This window comes from Netta rufina (assembly GCF_964035555.1).
Source record: "Netta rufina genome assembly, chromosome: 6".
NCBI lineage: Eukaryota > Metazoa > Chordata > Aves > Anseriformes > Anatidae > Netta > Netta rufina.
Window position 1 is genome coordinate 25,532,943 of NC_140129.1, and position 23,607 is coordinate 25,556,549.

The 23,607-nt window shown below is 42.9% G+C and overlaps 1 protein-coding gene across 1 annotated transcript in view; it reads right to left on the bottom strand.

Annotated features, from left to right (window-relative positions):
• Positions 1–211: 211 nt before the first annotated feature.
• Positions 212–23,607, bottom strand: part of PDIA5 (protein disulfide isomerase family A member 5) — a 96,676-nt gene continuing 73,280 nt past the window's right edge. The window contains exons 15-17 of the mRNA XM_084289610.1: positions 11,384–11,454; positions 2,640–2,774; positions 212–475 (exon numbers count right to left, since the gene is read on the bottom strand). Of these exons, the coding sequence (XP_084145736.1) occupies positions 395–475; positions 2,640–2,774; positions 11,384–11,454 (287 nt within the window). The 3' untranslated portion in view covers positions 212–394. The remainder of the gene's footprint in view (positions 476–2,639; positions 2,775–11,383; positions 11,455–23,607) is intronic.

Below are 23,607 nucleotides of genomic sequence, written 5' to 3' on the forward strand. Positions count from 1 at the left end.
AAAAAAAGTGTTCTCCCCTACCTCCCCTCCCCCCCCCCCCCCTTTTTTTTTTTTTTTTAACATGTACTGCAATACCTTTAAAAAAAAAATCACCCTATCAAACAACACCTACAGACACACTACAGACTACAAAAATATTGCATAGGAGTGTCAGTGGGCATAGTCTCACAACATGAGAGAAAATGCTAAGTTTTCTTTAAAACATTACGGCAACGTTCTAATTTTTTTTCCTTTTAAAAATCTTGTAGTTTCACTTTATTTCAAAATTGTACAAAATGGCCATGGCTGTTTATAAAAAAAGTCTCTGTCTTGAGAATATGTGAAGTCTCAGGTGCATTAACAAAAGACCTGGAACGATTCACAGTGCAGCGGAAAGCTTCTTTTGAGGCAGACGTTACAACTCATCCTTCTTCTTTCCTACTCTCTCGTGGTCTCTTTCTCTAAGGGTTCGCATGAAAGTGGTGAATCCAGACTCCTGTTTTTGGAAAAAAAAAAGAAAAAAAAAAAAAGAAAAACATGGGTCTTTTTTAAAAAAAATCCACAATCAAAACTATGCATCAAGACCACTTTTAGCTTATGCATGGAAATTGGCAGAAAAGGACCAGTTATTGCTGCTGCACTGCCTCATCACGCAGTGCTCTGCTCCAGTGCTGCTCTGCTGAAACGTGAGGGGAAAAGTAACCAACACAGATTCCACATTCCACCATTTTTCATGAGAAACTGTGAAGAAATGGGGGTACAAGGCCCTAAAACTCAGATGACAAGGTAAAATCTGTCCCCAGAAATGCCACCTATGCCTTTTTATTGAAAATGCTCAGACACTCTCACGTTTTATCTGTATACTACAAATATTTGTATGCACACGCATTTGTGTGGCATTTTGAAAGCTGTTATTGGATTGTTTGTTGGCCATATACACATTTGCTGTTGTTCCTCATCCCATAATAGTTTTGCTAATGATCCATACATCCAAATGAAGGGAATTATGTATTTTCAAGTTACTATCAAAATTATGGTCAAACACTGAAATCCGGATGCCTAGACCTTTGTATTTTAACAACTTAAAACTTCTGATTTTCTGAAGCTGTTGAATGCCTTCTTTTGCAAAGTAAAAGGTGGTTCAAAAGGTGTTGTAACTGAAACAGATGTGTGAACAGACCTGGAAACTCCACGCAAAGCACTGTGCAAAGCACTGCCTCCAATGTTATCACCACAGGAGATAACTAAACCTAACCGGCTCCTGCAGAAGCAGAAGACCACGGGACTGAGGAGAGGTGGAAAGGGAACACAGCTGTCAGCACCAGAGAGACTGCAATGTTCTTGTTGGGTAATTTAATTTTACCCAATAAAGGGTTGGCTGCATGCAAAAAGATTAGTCAGTCCACTTTCCAGCATGGGCATAACCATCTCCCAACTGTTGTGGCCTCAGACCGCTCCTGTCTTGCTAAATTCTTTTTTTTATTAGCCACCACAGATCCCTCCTTCCATATATCATTTCCAGACACGTGGATAAGAAACACGAGGAAGATTGTGGCTGAAATTTTACTTAATTGTTGGCTACTGCACCCATCTTTACTTTTAAGAAAAGATCCACAATCTGAACTAAACGCAGTATCCATAACAACGCCTGGATCAGCTCCATAAAATGGTCATTACTGTGGTCCTAATGCTGGAAAAAACAAGGAGGTGAAGCTCCATGAAGAATTTCCTAAGATCCTGACTGACAAATAACCTCAGAATTTGGCTTTTTTCCCCTTCATGCTTCTCTGTAATTTGGTGAGCTGTAACAGCAGCAATGACTTTCATGCAGGCTCTTGTAGCAAAACCACTGGATAGCTTGAAGACCCTGAGTTTTTTTTCTTGTAGACCCTAGCTTCTCTCAGCAATCAATCACTGCTGAGCAGTAACCTCCCTCCAGAAGCTCAGGACAAAGATGACATGCAAATAATTACATGGCTCCCTTATTTTGAGGCATTTTACAACCACAGAAGGCATTATGCCATTTCTGCCCATTGCACTCATAGCATACAATTAGCCGGCCACAGCAGGACAAAAGAATGAAACTTCAGCCCATGGGCTAGATGGCACAATTGGTCTTTCCATCCTGAGTTCCAGGAGCTAATCTGATTCAGTGAGAATGAGACATTTAGCTTCCCTTGGTCTCCAAAGGACCGCTTTGTCCCTGCTATAAAAACGAATGGTCTGTCACCGTTTGGCTGCCTAGTGGAACTGAAGTATGTTTACAGTGTATGCATGATCCAGATCCAGAACTGACAGGAGCAAAATCTGTATTTTCTGGCATTTCAGCACCTAGCTGCAGCCCATGTAATAAATCCCTTGCTTTCACTCAGTCCAAATTCACTTGCAGACTTCAGCTTAAAGAATAAAATATGTAACAAAGCATTACCAAATCTACTCCTTTTTCCTCTTCTCACATTCCTAAAATAGACCAAGTACATTCGTAATACAGAGATGTACAGGGGCGTGGTACGCAATGATTCATCCATGTAAGTTAGTAACAGAAACAGTTAAATATCCTTTCAGTAAGATAAAAATTTGCCCTGCAGTACTCATTTGCGAGGCAGTACTGGCAGAGACCTTCCTCCCTTTATCAGGTGATGACTCCTGCTTTTACTCACCCCTCTTTCTCCCGTATATTTTTCCACAAATTTCCCGTAGTTGTAATAGTTGAAGGTGGGGTAGCCATCAACTCCCTCCTGCTTGCACAGGTCATGATTCTGTTCTTTGGCACAGTCCACTGCAGCGTAGGCGATCTGAAATGCAAGAGATCAGCGTGAGGCAGCAGAAGACAAAGGAAGACTCCACAGTCACGGTGCTGCTGCAGCTTAGAGCTAATGCTGGGAGAGACCTACGTCTTCTGCCAAAAATGCAACTGCTGTTGTGGTGGCTCAGCTGTGCAGGAAGATCAGAGAGAAGTGGCTTCCTCCCAGTACAACACTGCAGTGCCCGCACAGCCTCTGGCCCACACAGCTGCGAGGTGGGTTCAGCTCCCAGCACACAGCATCGCCTTCCCGGCCTCCTCGCGAAGCTCTGCGCTAGACTCCAAGCAGGAAATCCAGAGGGTGCATTTGTTAAACCAAAATGAAGTCCAAGCATGGTGGTCACAGTGCTGTCACACTGCAGGACTTTAAGTGCTAGGTGATGAACAGTGACAGGGTGACACTGATAACCATAAGGACCCACCTAACCCAACCTCCTTCCTGTGACACAACCGGTGCCTGGAAACACTGCCTCATCTCTTCATGGACAAACATGGAAGCTCACTCTCACAAGCTATTAAGATTCATGATTTTTACCCCAAATAGCTTTCAGGAGCCCTGTTCAGTTCTTCCAAGGACAATGGGGATGGGGGAGAGGCCAGAGCGTTGTCTACTGAGCAGTGCCAGTAGAGAAGTAGGTTGCTTACTTTTGCAATCCCTGCCTGGCTTCATCCGTTCTCCTCCCTGTCTTTTTTTGCCCCCCTTTTGATGTAGGGGCATGGTGTGCTACGCACAGCCATTAGCAAAGTGGGCTTTAATTCCTTTTGAAACCTCTAGATGCTACTGTCACACAAACCAAGCGTCAGGAGGAAGCAGCCTGCTCGCAGCAGAGCAACACCCTCCTCCCCTGCCTGCCTCAGGAGAGCGCAGGGAAGCGCAACCCCACAGCCCCGGAGCGTCAGCTCGGGCTAACCCTAGTTTAGAGCATTTGACATTTGGAACCCGAACCTGTGAAGTGCTGAGAATGGGCTGTACTTAACATTTTTGATGTTAAAACAAAATGCAATTCACAGGCTTTTATTTCAAGCAGCAGAGCCCTCTGCTGTGATTTCACACTGGCTGTTCGCTGAGTGGCAGTTCTGGCTCCGAACGAACGCACGCTGCTGCGACGCAGGCTTGCCTTCACAGCCCCGTTACGGGCTTTGCTGAAGAGCAAGCAGTTTTAAGTACAAGCTATGAAAAAAAAAATTAGAAGAATAATTTTTGCAGCTATGGGTTACAATGTATCAAGTACTAATTTCATAGCAGCCACATCTCATCTTCAAATTTCCATTACACGTGCCACTTTCAAACATCTGATCAAAATACCTTTTGCTTGCATGACTCTAGGGTTGCAGTTGAACTGTTCTTCCACAATTAAAAGATCACTTAATGCCCTCCAGTTTCATGGTGACACTGTCAAGACCCGATCTCATTACCCTAATAGCTATTGAAGAGATTGGCAAAGCCAACTTCGGGTGGTTTGCTTGTTTTGTTTTGGCTTTGAAAACCTGGTAAGACAGCGTTCAGTAGGGTCTCACTTGGGTCTATCTTCAGATGGGAGGCACTACAGAAAGTGTGCAATATTCCTAAATAATTTGTTTCACTTTTTAAACTTGAATAAGGCTATTAACAGAAGCAGGACTCTTGAGAGTTTCTATGAACACACCTTTTTTTCCCCTCTTCTTCTTGTAAACAGAAAGACTCCTACTCATTCAGGGCCAGCTAAAACAAAGGGTCAGGAATAATGCACTGCAAAGGAGTTTCATCTAAGTATTTATGTCTTCCTGACCTCAGCAGTCAGCCAAAATTTAGAGGCCTGTTGGCTACTTCTGTGTAAAGGAAAACTCACAATGGAGACAAACATTTATTTGATGTCACAGAATTAATTTACAAAAAATACTAGAAGTCTTGATTCACTGAAAGCAGGAAGAATAAATAAAACTACTTTTTTTCCCAACTGCTCTAAATATCACACAGGGAGAGACTAGAGCCAGAAAAAGTGGCAGGTATATGTGCACTCATCCAGATCTTCGTAGTCAGTCTGAGACATAGAACTGTCAACGACTGATGATGCATCTGTTCTTAGTTAAAACCTTGGAGATTAGGAAAGCTAGGTTTTAGTAGACTGGAAGTTATACTGTACCTCTCTGGAATCATCTAGAACTGTTTTGGTTGGAGGAAAGAGCCCAACTTCCTTTACAAAAGGCTTTTGGTGAGAATAACCTGCAGTGAGGAGCCAGCACGGTGGAGGAATACAGCCCTATAACCCACTTTTAACCTTGTTCAGCACACATTTATTTATTGCATTAAATTGGATGACTGATGGGCTACAAGGAGGTGGCTTCTGAAAGAAATGCTTAGCAGTCTGATTGAGATACAGCTCTCTTCTACAGCACGTGGAAATCTCAGCTGCTCCATCTGCATGCATTTGTCACACACTGATGTAAGGCACAAAGATCCCAGCCTAAGTCTGTCTGCAACAGTCACGTTACCCTAATGCAATGCCTTAACTCCACAGGTCTAACAGCAAGGGCTGTGTACACCTGGAGTAGCATTTGGAGAATACGCCCGTGGTCCATCATTCTCTGGAGCACTCCTGATGCAAGCTCCCACAAAACCCCGTGGACTTGCTGCTGCTCCTGCAAACGTCATTTTGAGCCCAACTCTTCAGATCACGCATTCCCGTTCAGTTATTTTTACAGCCAGTGAGAGAAGAGAAATGGAAATTTTCAGAAGACTTGTAACTCATACAGACCCACACAAAATTTCATAGAGACACATCTAATTCCCAAGACTGCATCCTGGGGCTGGATTTCAAATGCCTGCTGCCAACAGAAGCTGAGTAAGAGTACTTAGGAAAGCTTGAGTGATTACTTTAGAGTGGAAATGTTAAGGCAGCCTAAATATAGAGGTTGCTACCATCTCTATGCACTCATTACCATAGCATCACACTCCTAATTGTCTTGCCTGTCTCACAGAGGAAGATCAAATATAGTGCACTGCAGAAAGAGAAAAGTAATGCTGGAAACCACTTGTAGCAAACCACACTTCTGGACTGAGGACCAACTCCATTCTATCAGTTTCAGACAAGTGAACTCCACAACATACCAGAACATCAGCAGACAAAACCGACGCCCCTTGCAGCCCACAAAAAGGAAGTATTTGCTTGAGTTCTGGCCTAAGCGAGCAGTCATACATTGTGGGGATGTTTTCTTCTCAATCTTATCAACAATGAGTTTTTCTGTATCATTAAAAAAAGAAACTGAGTTGGGTAAAACAACCACCCTAAAAACTTCTACCAAAAACTGGTTCAAGACTTCAATGCCATTCTCAGAAACGATGTTCAAATACAACTACCAGCAGCCTGTGCTTGCATTACAGTTCACTGGAAAACATAGGGTAGAAACCCCAATATGCTTTGCCTTGTAAAAACAACTGTATTTAACCAGAAATTTCAGACAGATTAAACATAAGACGTCCCTGATACGTATCCCAGGAACCAAGACACTTGGCATCATCTCTCTTGAATTACGAGGAAAAAAACAATGTGAAAAATCTGTGAGCTCGAAACTCACCAGGAAGAGTTGGTGTAAGACTTAGGTATATATATGTTCATCATGGAAGAAAAAAAGTCCAGCATAAAAGCTTTCAGAAGACAGGATTGATTTTATGGAGGTTTGATTGTTAGGGCTAAAATTTCATTTCTTGAGCTTTCCTAACTTTCCTACAGCCAGAGGGAGAAATTCACTAAAAACCGTTTTGAAATATAGAAGAAAAGCCCGCTGTTTTATCTGCAACATGCACAAAACTCCACAGGGTTATGGATTCTCCATAACCCAAAGCTGCACTGCCTTAAATATCGACAACACGTCATTATACAGAAGTTATCTCTCCAGAGGCAATGCCGTTCAGGTTTATCACCATCCTGTTCAGTAACTGCAGCAGGAACAAAACAGTTATTGAATGAAAAGGAAGTCAATCAGAGGACTGCAGACCTCAGAGGAAATTCCCTGGAATACACCTAGTTTTCTTGATGTCGTTGGTAGTTCCTCACAGCTAGCATGTAGCTTATAATAATTAATACCACCAGATTAGTATGCAGAACAGTAACAACATCGGGTTAGTTTGCATTTGTCCTTTACTCCAGAGTCAGTATAGTTTAGCACTGTAGCAACATCTGGGACTAGAAAATACCTTTATCTTAAAAGTAAAGTCCCACAGCAATGTTTTTTGGTTTTATCAAAGAAGTGGAAGCTTAATTGTAGAGTTGCAAACTGCACTCTGCACTGCATTTGAATGTGAGTAATGTACAACTAGCTCTAAAGAGCTCTTAAAAAAGGAAATGAGCGTGGCCTACTATTCAGATGAAGTGGTCTGATCAGGAATGCTCACCTGTTGCAGAAATCAGAACTTTTCATTTAGGTGCTTAAGTAGAAGAGGAGTTATGCCGAAAGTGTGACCACTGATCTCTTCATGCTTCAAATGTAACAGAAGCGTGATGCTTATTTTTCCCCCTCCACGCAAGTATCAGAAGAGAAAGAAGGATTTGCAGCACCATCTCATCAGGCAACAGCCAGCAGAGTTGCCTTCCAACAGAATTATGAAAGCAACTTTTTGTTCTAGAGGGATCTTGCAGCTAACAAACAAGATTACATCCAGTGGTTCAAACAGATTTGTAGAAAATTGGAACTGGGATCCCTTGACCTCCCATGTAACTCCTCCTTTCTATTCTTAAACCCCTTTCATTTAAACAGTTTGTCTCCCAGCTATCACACAATGGTATAGTAAAAATATCTTCTGCAATCCCTGTCTCTCTTCTGTTAAAATATGTACTGCCATACACTGCTTTATTGATTCAATGAAATAAATCTCTGCTGGAGCTAATATTGACTTTTGTTATGAAAATGGAAGTGAATAACTAACTGAATATTGATTCAGTTAGTTATATTGAAAGGAATGATATATGATAAGCTTAAAAAAATTAAAATAAATGTAAAATTGCAGCATGGAAAAGAACGCTACTAAACAATGGCTTTAAAGTATAGTCAATTCCAGATGACACTTACCTGATTATGAAAAAAAGTCTGTTGTTGCCAAATGTCTTAAAAGCACCTATGAGTAAGACAGATGCACATTCTTCTCTACGATTACTCCGTGGGATTCTATTTATATTACCTGTTCTGGATCCTAACAGCAGTTATGAACTAGCCTGCTAAAGCTTGTTGAGATTCAGCTGCTGTTTTCAATGCAAATGGCCTTGCAAATGGATGATTCATTATTAGAGGTCCTGATGTACCACAGCAGCATTACCATGGCTGCAATTCATCAGCTATTCTCAAAGCGGGCCTATTTGCAAAGGGAAGATCCATTAGTAGTCACCAAGATGTACAATGCTAACATCACCATATTTAATGAGCCTAATTAAAAAGAAATTCAACACATCCTTTTTAAGTAAAGAGAGATCAAATTCTTGGCTAAACTCAAATATGAACTCATTTGGATGACTCTATACACTGATTTAGTAGGTATCATGATGTTGAACCACGGTTCAAACCTAAAAACATGGCAACAAAGCCCATGCATGATACATACTGGGGACTTACCAGTTTCCCTGTAACTTGTAGCTCCCTGCAAGCACACCAACTCACCTCAGGAGCTGCAGTCTTTCCAGTAATCTCTGCTACTGCTGTTTCTATACAAACTCACTATATTCCAGCTGCTGTGCTTTGATCTAGGTCAATGCATTTGTACATGAGCTGCTTTCTGTGAAACTGGAGAAGATTGGTCAAACTGCAGCCCCTCTGGGGGAGTTCCAGAGATTTGTTACTGGGAGTTTGAGGAGTCAATAGCTTTCCTTCAGCTAATCCAAGCTGGAGCATCACAAATCAATTCCTTCAAGCTGAACTTTAGGATCAGCCAAAAGGCAGAATGCAGATTTTTTGAAGATTTAGCTGGTGCCCTTTCAAGAGTCTCCGGAGAAGTTAGTGCACGTGCCTTCCTGCTCTCCAGTCTGTTCAGCAAAGTGACAATACTCACATTTGCATCTTCTGATGTACACGGTCATTGCCAAAACTCTGACTGCGGAGCACAGGCCAAAGGCTTTCCCCTAGCAGCTGTATGCAAAGGCCACAGCTCCCCAAGGCAAGAACATTCCAGATGGCTGGTGTTTTTGTTTTTTTTCCTTCCTTTCTTTTTAAATAGCTGAAAGCAATATGCTAACTGCTTCACTGGACGAGCCTCTCCACTCATCTGGTCTCATGGCACTGAGTGCCCCCGGTTACAAAAAGCCACGCAGGCACACTGAGTGATGCCAGAGCCCTCCTTGGATACACCCAGAACTGTTCTGCCACAACAGCTGCCCCAGGCCAGCACACAGGCTCCATGTTCCTGCTGAAACCACCAGCAGTGATGTGGCCAACAAGAATTGACATTTGGGGCCAATGTTCTGAGCACTGCGTTTTTAAACTCTGACTCCAGCAGCGCAGATGATGAAAAAAGTACAGAGCATCGCACGCATCCCTGCAGGGGGGATCCTGCACCAAAATCACCCTGTTCCTGTGAATATTGAGAGCCAGAGACACGTTTTAAACAGCTTCAAGTTTTGCTCGTCTTCAAAATTCCCATGTAAAGACTCAAAGTTTCCCAAAGGACACCTGTTAAGATACCATTTATAACCATTCACAGCTGGAGTGATTTTGATTTTTCTTTGGCTTCTGCGGAATTGAATGTTTAATTAAAGGACCACCCCTACTGACAAGAAGATAGGGTTTAAATGCTACCATCCTCAGCTAAAGTAAGAAAAAAAAATCTTTCTCCAGGGGAAGGGAAAAAAAAAGCCACTATTACAGACTGAAAATGAAATTTAGTAATCTTTCCATGAAAGAAAAAACACTTCTTCCCTCCTCTTTAAGCATTTATTTCAGAGAAGTTTCAAGCCCTATGGAACTACAAATTAAAGAAATTCTAAAGCTCAACTGGTTTGAAATATGGGAATATGCCTCGTGCTGCTTATGGGAAGAGGCATGTGCCCTTCTGAAGTTTTAAACAGGTTTATTTTCTTTTCCACAAGGGCAAAAACTGGCAGCAAGAAACACCTTGACAGGTTATGGCTGTATGCAATTAAATAGTGTTCCCTAGATAATCAATCCCTGGCACTTTCATAAGTCACTAGGGTGGAATAACATCGTTTTCCCTAACTGCACACACCTCTCCGAAACTGTACCAGCCTTAATATTCCCTGCTGGCTCTCCTGTTCCAACTCATTACATTTTATACTTCCCCACTTCAGCCTTAAACTGAAATCAAGAACTGCAACCGTCAATCACTGCTCTGCTCCGAGTCCTTTCTTAACCTGCGGTCTGAGCTGAAAGTTTCACAAGCCTGCATTTACCACCATCGTGATGTCCAATAAACTGCACGATGGTTCAGATCGGTTGCCAATACATCCTTCAGCTCTAAGAAGCAACTTTCACATTGTTTGGCACATCTGCTTCATCTCCTCCAACTGAAATTTTAATGAATCTAGGAAAGAGCAGTTTTATTTAGAACTGCCAAGTAGGAAAACAAGGGTACGTTCTCAGAGATCTCAGGAACAAACAGGTAAGCAAAAGGCATCTGAATACACAAATCTACAGCAGTAAGAGGACTGAAAGCTGAACAACTTTCAAACCTTCCATGTACAACCTGTGCCTGAGGGTGCGAGGGACTTCTCATGGGATGCATTCAGTGATGCAGGAATGATTTGTTTCTCCACAATCTGATGCCCCTTGTGTGAGTTACAGAAAAGACAAGAGGAAAAGAAAAAAAAAACACCATAGAAATTCTTTCCTTATGGTAGCAGGCAGATTAATAGGGGTATAACTGTTTCAGAATTACCTCTTCATTTCCCTATTAAATTGAAATCTTTTCCATGCCGCAGTGAAACACAAAGCAATCACGGTGTTAGAACAAATACTGAGATCAGAATGAAACACAGTTTAGTCAAAGACAGTTAAGTGTGTAAGCAGGTTTTAAAGTAGTTACTTGGTTAAGTCCAGTGGCTTTTCATTTTTTTAATCCCAGACACGTATATACTCAGTTAAAATGGCTTTTTTTAAAATTCACATAAATTTACTGGCATGCTTCAACCATCAGATGAACTTTCAAGGCAGAAGCATGAGGGTCCTAGAAGGGCACAATATCCTGGGCTCGAGCCAGCCAACCAACAGCAATATACTACTGATCTTTGCTTGCATAAGTATGATTGAGGTTCTCAGGGCTGTCACAATACTTATGGTTTCTCTGTATGCACCCTGTTTATGCCTGACAAAAGTCGAAGGGGAATGGAGAAGTCATAAGTTATCTTTTATTAATCTTTCACTAAGAAATAACATGCTTTGCTTCACAGCTTCACAAGAATTCTTGCACAAAGAATTAATCAGAAAAGACAACAAATAAACGCAGAGAACAAGTGTAACTCAGTTTGACCAGAAAGATATAACCCATAAGATGCAGAGACATTTCTATTAGTTTAACATCAATTTTATCTGCAAGCCTGTCACTTGATCAATAAGCAAAGCCTGCAAAGCACAAATGGTGGGGAAAGTTCTTAAATATCTCAGAAATGATAAACAGCAAGTTACCTTTCGATCTTCTTTAAAGACTTCAGCAGCAGTTGTAAAATGTGGAATGGCATTTTTACAGTGTGGGCACCCTGTTTGACACAGGAAAAAAAAGACAGCATAAATGTTAGTTGTAAATAAGATACTGTGACAAACTCAAGACACAGAGGTGAACTAGGGGAAAGTTTTTGTTAAAAATAATTCTAGACTGGAGTTCTCCAGTTGTGGGATGAGCAGAGCAGGACTAGGCATCTGTAGACCATGTGTCTCAGCCACGTAGACTCAAGCACGCATTTAAAATTCTTCCAACTGCAAGCAACACAAGCAGATATTTACATTTAAGTGACATCCCATATAGGGACCAGGGGCTGGTTCCTACAACCAGTCACTTCAGAGCACTGAAAGATCACTAACCACAAACGAACAAACCATTTCCACGCTGTTGTACTTCCTCACGGGTATTATCACATCGGCTGTTACTGCTGTTGCCACAGATGCAGCTACTTTTGGAGATGGGAATAAAGACAATGCAGTGATGAACAGGAGGAGCCTGGAATTTGGAAAGGAAGTTGCTGGAATAAAAATTCTATATTAAAAACCAGGAGGAGCCTTTAGACACGTTTGGGAATTGCCGTTGTTAGAGCCAAGGCATTGGGATCACGAGGGAGGGGAAGAAGAGCAAGTCCAGCAGGCAACACGCCACATATGGAGAGCAGAGTCCTGGCTTAGGATGACTGCTGCTGGCCATCCTCAACTCTCCTTCCACCCTACCACAAAACAGACAACCCCAGAAGACTTTTAGACAGTGTGGAAGAGCCCCAAACCGTTGTGTGGGAGCCTGGCTGACACTTGGTGGTACCACAGCCACGTTGAACAAAGGGCCACTTCGTCCCCTGCTTGCACGTACACTAAATATACTCAAACATTTCAAAAGAACACGTACCAAGAGGAACAGGAACTGCCTTCTTGATTCAAGATTCAGATTGGAGTGCTCTTAATTCAGAAGCAATGTTTATTGTCTGATTAATCTAAGCTACTCACAAAATATCAATACTATGGCTTTGAAAAAAGTACCCACATCTGTGAGTTTATTTTTCTCAAGCGTAGCATAAAGAAGTTGTTCCCAAGCAAACATTCAGGTCGCTTTTTCTGCTTAGATGCAAGAAAAAGAAGTAATGGATGCACTTCTCTCAAACCCATATAACTAAAAAAGCACAAGAGTTCATCGTGGTATTATTTCTGGATAAGAACAGAAGCACAATGAATTGCTCACAAGCTTCAATTATAGCTTACGGTGCTGTTGTTCATCACTGTAAAACACTGGTAAATAAGTGGCTGCACTGCTTTTTAGTCAGTGCTAAACAAACACCCTCTGAGGCTCAAAGCCACTGTCTCAAACTGCACTCGCTCTTGGGTGACAAGAAAAACAGCACCCGTGCATAAACTCTGCGCATCCCTTCTCACAAAGGAAAAGCTGCACACTCCTTTCATCTTGACCAAAAGGCTATTTCATTCCTCAGAGGCACTGCTTTTAATTTTTCTTCTTCTTCATAATGGGATGTGTATAAACGTCACCGAGAGTTTATGCAGTAACTAACAGCACCAAAAAGTCAAAGGAAAATTTCCTGGGAAACTGAGGCATTTCTTCAAATCCACCTCACCAGCCTCAAACCCTCTATGCAGCATGATAGCATCTGCCTGAAGGCAGCTGTGTTTCAGAGGGACACAGTGCACATCCTCCACAGCTTGCAAATATTAACTTCATTGAGCAGTTTGACATTAGTCAGGGAGAAAACAGTCAGAAAAGGAAAGGAAGAGGAGGATATTAGTGCCCCAGGCTGCCAGGCACTGCTCCCGTGTCCAGAAGCCCACGTCAGTGACCCATTTTCTCTCCCACCATTTGCCTGTCCTGTCTGCCTGAGACTGACAAACCTTCAGGTCAAGCCTGTCTCTTGACGCATCTTGGCTAATGTCCTGTGCTGTGGGGTGAAAGCCTTGGTTGGCCTGTTAACATTACTGTACAGAAATAAATCAGAACTGGTGACGCTATCTAAAAATAATTTCAGAGACCAAAAAACCATGAAAATCAGACAGCCTTAGAACAGGAACACTCGCTGCAATCTACACGTTCATGTGCTGTAGTTTAGTGGAAAGCAAGGTACCCAACTGTTGCACTATAACAAAGACTCCTAAGAACTTAAAACTTTTCGGGTCCCCCTTTCTGCTCATCATCTTGAGCTTGGAATTTAAATTTCACCAAACAGCAACTTTCAAACCCTCAGTAAAAGATATTTCTTTTATTGTGATACATCAGTAGATATTGTTCGCACCTTGTGTGTGCTGGACAAGTGGAGGATGGGGCTTTTGGTAAGGACTCACTCTAAGCTCCCTCTAAAGTTGCAGCAGTAAGAGCTCTCCATGAGCCACACTCTTCAAGAAGATCAGAACATGAAACAACAAATACCAAGCATAGTCTTTCAGACACAGAAAGTGGCTATTGAAAATGAAAGCTGCCCTTTTACAGGGGCCAACATACAGCTGGTAAGAAAACAGCCCGTGTGGGAGTTTAGCTGGTGACTGCATGGTGTTCAATAGGTGGCACCAAGAAGGGCTCTGAGCATGGTTCTCTGCAAAGATGCATACTTTAAAGGCTAAAAGGGAGCATCCAATTATCCAGACTGTAACATTTTTTGAAAAAGGTAGGCAAAACAAAACCTGCCTTGAGGTTATGGTCAACAGCATCATACAAAGGAGATGAGTGCCATGTAATTAAAAAAAAAATATATCTATGCTTACAGTTTTCATTTCCTCTTTTTGTAATCATCTCATCTTCCCACTCTAATACCAAAGGAAAAAAAAAAAACTTCATTTAGTGATCTGAAGCTCCATCCCTCTTCTCCACTCCCTTCTCTTCTCTCTTGGCCCAACCTGCTTTCTTTACTGCACTGTGCTTGCAAAACGAAAACACAACCATATGGCTTTTGGCGGAGCTAACTCCAAGTCCAGTAGGCATTTTGTTAGCCTTGGACATCCATCCATGGAACAGATGTGAATATTGTGCTGAATTCCCAAGGAGCTTCAAGGAGTCACCAAAAAAAGGGGGAAGGAGCATATCATATGGAACAGCAGAACTTCATCTGTTACAACTTAGAAGGATTGCCAAATGTAGCAAACACTTGGAAGTCACCCAACCCAGTCATTCTATTTAAAGCACACATGCCAAAAAAAATAAAAGCAGAGGTTGATGTCTTCATTTTGACAGACGGAAAACTTGTTCTCCCCATTCCCTTTTCACACCCACTATCACACATTTATTTTAAGTGTTAACACTATCTTCCAGATTTGAAAGTGAAAAGAAAGGAAATGTACTGAGCGCTGTACACGAGGATAGGAAAGCGTGTGGACTCCTTAGAAAGGATTTTCCAGATGGACTGTAGCGGAAAGAGATTAAACTGGTGGCATCTGAAGGTGTGGGTAAGGTGTTGAGAATCAAGAGGTCCTACTCCCTTCTTAGTAGTATTTATAGGACTACAGACAAAAGAAATAGGAAGATTTATTACATTTTACTTGATTAATTTGGGTGCTACAGTAGAAGCACAGGCTTCCTACAAGGCTGAGAGGTGGATTTTCAATTGATCAGCATTGGAAATAGCACATCTGGCAGCAGAGACCTCTAACATAGGTGCAGGGCTTTGCTTTACCCATTTCTGTATTCGTTTCTACATCATTATCAAATCTGATCTCGACGGGGTTAACAGCATACACAAACTGAGCAGTAATTTCCTGTGTGACTTGAGAAATCTGTAAGAAATCTGCTTCTGGAATATCCACCCCTTTGATGGGATCCCAGCATTGGTGCTTAAAACTTTTAACTGTTTCTGAAAGCCCTGAGCTAACTTCATTTCCTAATGCAGGAACACACTTGCATCACCTGGCAGGCAAGCAAGAAAGCTCCAAGCCTAACGCACATGCAGTAGCATGCGTTAAGGCTGTTCTCTGTTCCTGATCGGTAAATGACACAACCGTATTACAACCCCGTCCAGCTGTTCTCACCTCTCTGAGCTCAAAATCTTGCACTCTAGAGGCCCTTCCACACAGCCACAGTGCTATCTGCTCTGCCTGACCACTGGAGCCTGCCAGAAGAGACTGCCTGTTAAACCACACATCCATGGATCCACGCGAGAACACATGCAACAGAGGGACTCCTCCCTTCTCCTTGCCTTTGCACCACCAGGTTAAAATCTTACATGAACCCAGTATTTTCCACAGTTTATTTTTTCTTAAGTATTCATGCTGTCAAGTTGGTCTGGGAAGATGCTGCAGTACAGTCACGTGGGCAGTCACATCGCTGACCTTAAAAACCAAGTAGTTCTCGATAGATCTGGTACATGAAAAATACGGCTTCTGTAGGTAAAAATTCAAGAGGAATGGCTGATGAGTGGCAAACGAGGGAAATCAAGCAGGCAAGCAGCTTTTATGCAGACCCATGGTCACTGAGGGGCTGGCACAGGAGCCAGATTACATCTCTAATTAGTGAGACGTTTAAAGGAAAGCTAGTGCTTTGCTGGGGAGATGAAGGGGGAAACATACAACCCAGCTTATTTTGTGCCGGCTGAATTTGCTGATAGCAGGAACATGGGACAGTGTAGTTTGTGTATATTTGAGGAAAGAATGAGCGAGCTGGATGTGGTTTGTGGACACAAAGGCGTTGGAGAAACCAGCACAAGCAGGATTAATCCTTGTGGAAACACAAGCTAGAGGACTGAAGAAGTGAAGGACCACAGGGTTGAGCTGGATGCTGTTTCCAACACAATGTCACAAGAAGTTGGCAACCGATGTAGAACCAAGACATTGCATAGGAAACAGAAAAATGTACTAAGTGCTCGTGCCACCTTGCAAACTTTTTTTTTCTTAAACAAAAAGCAGACTGGGGAAAAACAGTATGAAATCATTTGTCAGCTAAGGTAAGAAACACATGAAACTGATATTAAAAAACAGTGCACACTGCCCCAGATATAAGAGTAATCAGGCAAATGTTGTAGTAATTCGGTAATACCCCAGAAATAATATCCTGTATGCACAACTGTAAACATTTCCCATAATTGCAGGGTCCCATGGGATGCAGGTGGAAGGCAAACAGATTTCCAAAGCAATCAAACAATCAAGTGAATAACCTACATATCGTTATTAGATTTAAATGGAGAATTTTTCATTGGCAGGGTTTCTCTTTTTAACCAAGTGAATTGTTTAGAGATGACAAGGTAAAAAAAAATATTAGAGATTCTTAAAGCTCCAATGTATTAAAGTATTAGGACCAGATAACAATTATAAAGATGTCTCCTGACTAGTGCGTGAAGCAGATTCACCCTGTTGGACAATAGTCACCTTATTAAATTTAAAATAAAACTATATGAATTTTTCAGAATTGCCTAAAGGAAGCAAGTTCTGCTTCCATAAGATGCAGGTTTCCACTTGCTTAAGTATGAAAAAGGTCCTTTAAGTTACTTCATGCTTTGTTTAATTTGAAACTACAAAGGGCGGTAATACAATATAACCTCTCTACAGCTGAGCAGTACAAGGTTAATTCAGTTTCCTTAGAAGAGTGGAAGCCGTATTAGCATAGCACACAGAAGAAAGGTGAAGCTGTTTTTAATGAATACAAATCAAAAGCTAACAATTTGTACAAAACAGATAAAGGAAGCAAATGGACATCAAAGCAGTATCTACAGTCAGCAGAGGTAATAATGATGTTTTAAATATATAAGGGGCTTTAAATGTATTAGAAGCAAAAGAATCCAAAACAATTCTAGCAATAGCTTTGAAAGAAAATGATGGAGTTGTCAGAAGAAACTTTACTGAATGTGTAAATTAAAATATTAAGTAGGTGTGGAGAGGGCCTCTGTGCCTAGCACCTCCTAACTGCTGCCTGCAGTTCTGGCTCCACAAATCAAGAACTGAGTTCAAAGAAGGCACATCTCATGGGAAAGGGAGTCAAGAAACTCAAGTGAATCAATAGGTGAAATCCAAAGATTAAGAAGTGACAGAAATCTAGATGAATCAGCCCAGTTTTCACTCTAAAAAGCTATTCAAAAGCTGGTTGCCATAGGCTAAGTAACTTCCAGAGCTGGCTGGCAGCAGAAGCTGGTCAAATTCAGACGAGAAACATTTCCCATCACCGGTGATTTTTCATTTGAAAGGGAATGATTTTCTAAGAGTAGTTTTTGTGAGGTGGTTCTCTACCTGAGCAGACCACAGCCTGTCCTTGACTCGCCCTGCTGAGCTGAAGCTGCTACAAAGGCGGAATGGTGTTGCTGTCCTGGTACAAGTCTCCTGTTGTCCAGGAGCTGCAGGGCCACACAGGGCAGCTGAGGATGTTGGTCCCTGCTGACCCTGAGCACAGCATCCCAACCAAAGTGGCTCTACCAGCACATAACAGGTGCTTTGCCTTCAGACAGGACTATACCGTCCTTTTTGCCCACCATTAATATGTAACGATGTATAATGCTGCCAGTGTTGTCCGTGCGCATGCTTTTAGCAGCTTGTACATAATAAAACCTGACAAGTACAGTCACAAGCGAGGTGCATATATTTTAAATGAGACTCTTCAAAAACAGTTTAAACATGCCTACATTTTAATGTTGCAGACTTTCCTTTTTTTAAATGTGGCGACTTCAACTCTCAGTATTTTCAGAGCGGAGTCCTGACCGGCTCCTTAGAGGAGATCTGAAAGCCCAGTGACATGTGAGAGACCGTGGCATTTGTGCTGTCTGTGCTCTGTCCTCAGCAAGAGGAAGGGCTCCTCTCCCCCCTTCGGCATCTCGCAATGGGTGATCTCAAACGCATCAATTAATTACGCTTCAAATTGCCCCTAGGAGAAAAAGACACGATTATCCCCCTCCTTCATTACACCCAAGGTTAAATGGAGTCAGGAAGAGGTTAAGTGACTCTCGGGGTCTGCAATCCTGCCTGACAGGAGCAGGGCTGCGAGGGGCTGACTCTGTTCATGCCCCTGCAAAAACATCGGGGCCTCAGTAGGCTCAGCATGTGGCAGGATGGCACCCTCAGTGTGCGAGGTGCAGAGCGTGGAATGACTTTCTGGTTCCCTGTCTCTGTTTGAAATTATTGCTGGCTAAAATAACAGGGAGAGATAGTGCCCTCCGTTATTGGTTTTCAAATGACTGCTATTCTAAGCAAGAGAAAGCAGCACATTGCACAGCTATCAAAGGAAACCCAGGAGCTTGTAGATTGCAGTGCAAAGCAAAGCCTGTTTCCACTTCAAGAGTTCCGAGTGATTAGCCAGAATTAAAACAAGAATATTACTTGGTCAATCAAGGAAAGGCAAGCCATGGGCAGTAATTGCACAGATAAGAGCTGAAAATGGATATACTGCTTAAACTAACACAATTTGTGTAGCTACACAAGTTATTGAAATCACAGGCAGATTTGAGAAAGGCATTTGGAGATGTTACTGAAAGGTTAATTTGCTTTTGTTCCTCCAATAGAAAAGTGGAGGGCCTTCTAATTGAATATCTGGAGCCAAAGCTCATTTTACAACATGACCTGACACATAGCATAATCATATTTCCAAGACAGAAGGTATTAATAATTGAGAGGGATTTGTCCTTTGATATGAAAAAGGTCATGAGGTTTTCATTTAAGCATCAGGTCGACCAGGGCTTGCCTCGCTACTCCGAACCATGGCAGGCAGCTGACTACTGATTTCACAACATACTGGTGGGGTTTTTGTTTGCCTGTTTGTTTTCCCAACCTATTTGAACAATTACTTTGTCAACTTTAAAGGGACTTTCTGTTCTGCTCTGGGCTTTGAAGGAAGCTTTGAGAGGATTTAAATATAGTCGACTCTCCTTTAGGGTACTGTTTTTATATGATCTCTTAAAACATTATTTCCAAACCAATTTCCCATGATTTTCTGAGAGGAAGAGGGGATTTACAAGAAAGGGAAAATGCGCGCAGAGGTGAAAGTTGAGAACTCTTGAGTAGCATCCCTGGCTCTGTTGTCACCACAATGCTCTCAGACAAGTCTCAGTTCCTGTATCTTCATTTTCAGAAAGGTGGGTCTGGCACAATTATACCTACCTCCCACGGCTGCTGCAGAGATGCACTAGCTGCTAGCACAGCCCCATGAAGTCAAGAAGCACGGTGCTAACACCAAACAGAGATCGTTGTACCTACTCCTGGTGCAAAAGATGCAGTTCCCTCCTGCAGATGACAACAGGCATCCAGCTTATTACTGAAAGCTTACAGGAGCTAGAGGGCCAATTTACTTCAGTGCCTTTGAGCATCTTGGACGAAAATACCACTTCTCCATAGCAGCACTGCACTTGTCTGCCTCTCAGCCATTTGGCACGGGAACGATACACCCTTAAGTGCTCGGCAACTGCATGCTTACAGTAGAAACTCCTCCTTCTGGTTTCCAAAATCCTGTGTGGTTAAACTTCTACCTGGTGTGAAAGTGGCTGAGAAATCACCTACTGCTTGCTGAACTGCATTTACCCTTGAAGGATATTTAGTCAGTTTGTATATGGCGTGCACTGCATTAGCACCCAGCTTTACTATGCTCTCTTTGCTCTGCAGCACTCTGAGGTATACAGAAGAAAACAGGGACACACAAAACCAAACCTTTGGAAACCACAGCCTTAGAAACGAACAACTGCAATGGCAGCAAGGTCATCAGAACAGGCCAAGCTGCAAAGGTTAAGAAGTGGGAGAGGCTCAGTGCAAAACCCTTGGACTGTTTTACCCACTGCAGAAGACAAGGATACGACTGGCTGCGGTGAATCACTAATAATGACAGCAATTAGCATACAGCACCAAACAATCCCTTCAGAGGGAAAGCTGCACAGTGAGCCACATCCAGACAGAAAAGGCTGAAGATCAGTAGCTACATCCAGAACAACTACGGTGTCAGTTCCAGGAGACCTGGGTTTCTAGATAAGGTCTGTCACCGCCCCACGTGGCACCAACCAAGCAGACAACAGTGGTGGTAAGGCTGCAGTTTTGGAACCAAACATCAGCAGCCTTGGTTAATTACAAATACAACTAAAGTATAAAAGCACATGAAATAATTCTGCCATCTAACATGCCAGTGAACGCACTTGGTAATCCGAAAGCAAACTGCTCTGAGCTGGCAGTGGTCTGGCAGGGCAGCAGGGGAGGCTGAGCTTCTTCACACCACGCCATCATGCTTCCATTGAGCAAGGCTCAAAACCAGCTCCCCTTGCGATCACCTGGCATCACCAGCAAAAGCATCTGCCTTACTGGAAGCACATTTGACAACAATGCAGCAGGGTGGGTGGCACAGCTGGAGGTGAATGTCTCCTGGTGCACCACAGGCAGGCTGTACGTGGCCTTGCAGCACCACATCTGTGCCCACCTGCGGGAGAGCTTCACAGGGCAAGGGGATGTGCTCCAAATCCTCCTCCCTTTCTCACCACCCTGAACCATTCAGGCACCAGTAATATTCTTCGCACCAATTCAAGCAGCTGTAACATTGTAGGATTGTTGCAGATTTAGAACAAGAATCCTGTTTTACAAAACAAGGGGACCTGGATCACCCAGATAAATTAAGGATTAATGCCCCAGGCCCCAGCCTGCTCCAGACACCAGCCACAGCTACATGCAGCCCAGTGAAGTGCCCCAACTCGTGTTTTAAGAGCAGCTACTGAAGTGTTCTCTCCGCACTAATTAAGAGCCTTGACACAAACACTGGGGCTGGGAGCAGTTCTGACAGCCTGATTGCAGAGACCACTCTATAAATTCACCCTCTATCAAAACCAGCCTGCTGATGGGCCCTGTTGCATCAGCACTACTTCCACTGCCAGGAATGCACCTCGCTAACACGGGGCTGTAGTGGGAGCACCACTACTGCAGGAGGAAAGTGTTCCTGGCAGAGCCAACACATCAAAATTCTGCAATGCCAGCCCACGCAGGATTTGAAGCCTCATTATCAGAGGGCCCAGACCTCGCTCCCTGCCTCAGTCAACAACCAGAAAATCCTTCCTGCAAGGGTTTTTTGCCTTGAAACAGATTCTTTCTGTTCAGCATGTTTTTAATAATTTCTGATAGCTTAAGCTTCATTTACAAACACGCACATTTTGTTCAGACTCTGGTACGACCTCCTAATGAAAACTTAACAAGATGTGCTTGCAAACGATGGGAAAGGCACTTGGTGAGAGCCACGCAGAGGCTATCACAGGGCACTGAACGCATCTGTGCTGCTCTGCTCAGTGCCTTTGGACCTTGCTAACCCTGCTGCTGAGTATTTCGGCCCCCGTGTGCCCTTCACACAGAACCACATCACCCGGCTCTGCCCGGTGCTGAGACCCAAACCTTCTTGTGCAAGGGCAGAGATAAGGAGCAGCCAGCTTTGTCCCAGCTTACTTCTAAAAAGAGTAGAGAGGAAAAGGAACCAGTACTGCTTTCTTAAGAACAGCTTTTTGAAAGCAGCTCAAGCCACAGGAGCAAGGAGACAGGAGCTGGCTGTTAGCATTAATGGCCAAAACCCGCTCCGTGCGACCCAGTCTGACAAGGAGGCTCAGCTAAGGGCTTTCCTGCCATGCATATTCCTCAGCATAAAACTTGGGCAGAAGAAACCGGGAAGTTTATTTGTGGAGAGACAGAGGAGCATACCAGGATACAGAAACAGAGCAGCAGGATTATCAGTATTTTGAACAAAGCCTGCGGGTAAAATTAATGCAAGTTTGCTGTAGCCTTCAGCTTTTTATGCACTGCTGATGAGATGCACAGGGACAGGCAGGACTGATTTACAGTCAGAACCGAAAACCTTGCTCCCTATCCAATTTCCTACTGCGAGGTGGCCAGGGGACAGCCCATCAGACAGCGATGATGCCTCCCTGTCAGATTCCTGCTTCAGCTGGAAACCAAAGGACATTTCTGTTGCACGCCAGAACAATACCCCGGTGCCATCTCCCAGTAGCAACTTAGAATAATGCCCACCTTTTAACAAAAACAACAGCAAAAAACACATATAAACACCACGGACTCTTCTATGATTTCATCAAGTGCAAAACAGAGTAAGCACCCTCATTCATTTCTTCCAGTCCTAAAAGAAAAAGCCTTTTTAAAGAAGTGAAGAGCCGGGGAGGCTGCTGATGTGTTTTAATTGCATCTCCATTTGTCGCTGCACAGCCGCTAACTCAATACAATACGAAAATACCTCATTAAAATCATCCTCGGCAAGGTTTATTTGGAGGTGTTCTTTGCGTAACCCCTGTGGGTCAGGCTTCACCAGAGAATAACCTTTTCCCGCTGACAAAAGTAATTTCCAGTGAAGGAAAAGTTTTGCCACTGAACAAAGAAGCAAAACCGGAAACCAGCTCCCAGCGAAGTATTTATTAAAAATATTCATTCTGTGAACCCTGTTGAATCCCACAAATTGAGGCCATTTGGCAAGTTAATAACATTGGCAACTGCTGCCCTTACAAGCCATTAAAAGGGAGCATTTTTCCCCTATTATTTCTCATTGCTGCCAAAAGTCTTCTTTGTTTTGTTTAAGAACACTTACCTTGTGGCTTTTAAAAAATTAGGAATGGAATGAATCTGCTCAGCACCAAGCACTTCCCCTTAAAAAGGGATGATCTTAAAAAATAAAAATAAATAAAAACAACCTCCCCTCCCCCCCCGTCTTCCCCATCATTTGGATGTTATTGATGCTTTATTATATACAGCTCCTGCTTCTGAGGCGGTTGATTCATTTGTAGTCTTTTTGGAAGCAACTATCTCAAGCACTGAACAAGAGGAGCATGTTTGCATGTGCTGGTCTCTAATTCTTAAAAGCCACCACTGGACAGCTACTGCTTTTGTGCGAGAATTGGTGTGGGAGGTGTGCGTAATGAGCCTTGCCTGTTCAGAGATAATTAGAAGTACATGGGAAGTAAAGACCTAACCTAAGTTTGAAGGAACGTCATTCAAGAAAAGCTACCAGCTTGATGGTCACATCCCCAAATTATTGCAACAGAGAGGCACATTAAATCCTGAAAAAAATGAGGTGAGCAAAGAGCAAGAGAGAACCATGCAAGGTTTGCTTAGAGAACGTGATGCTCAATAATTTGGTATGGGTCTGCTTGGCAAGAAATTTCATGTAGGACTGCAAAGGCTTTTCCAGACAAAAGTTTGTGTTAAATTCACAGTGCTTTCCCGAAGAACAATCTGTGTGCACTATGTTTCACTGCACTATGCTCACCTAGCTTCACTCAATCTTCAAG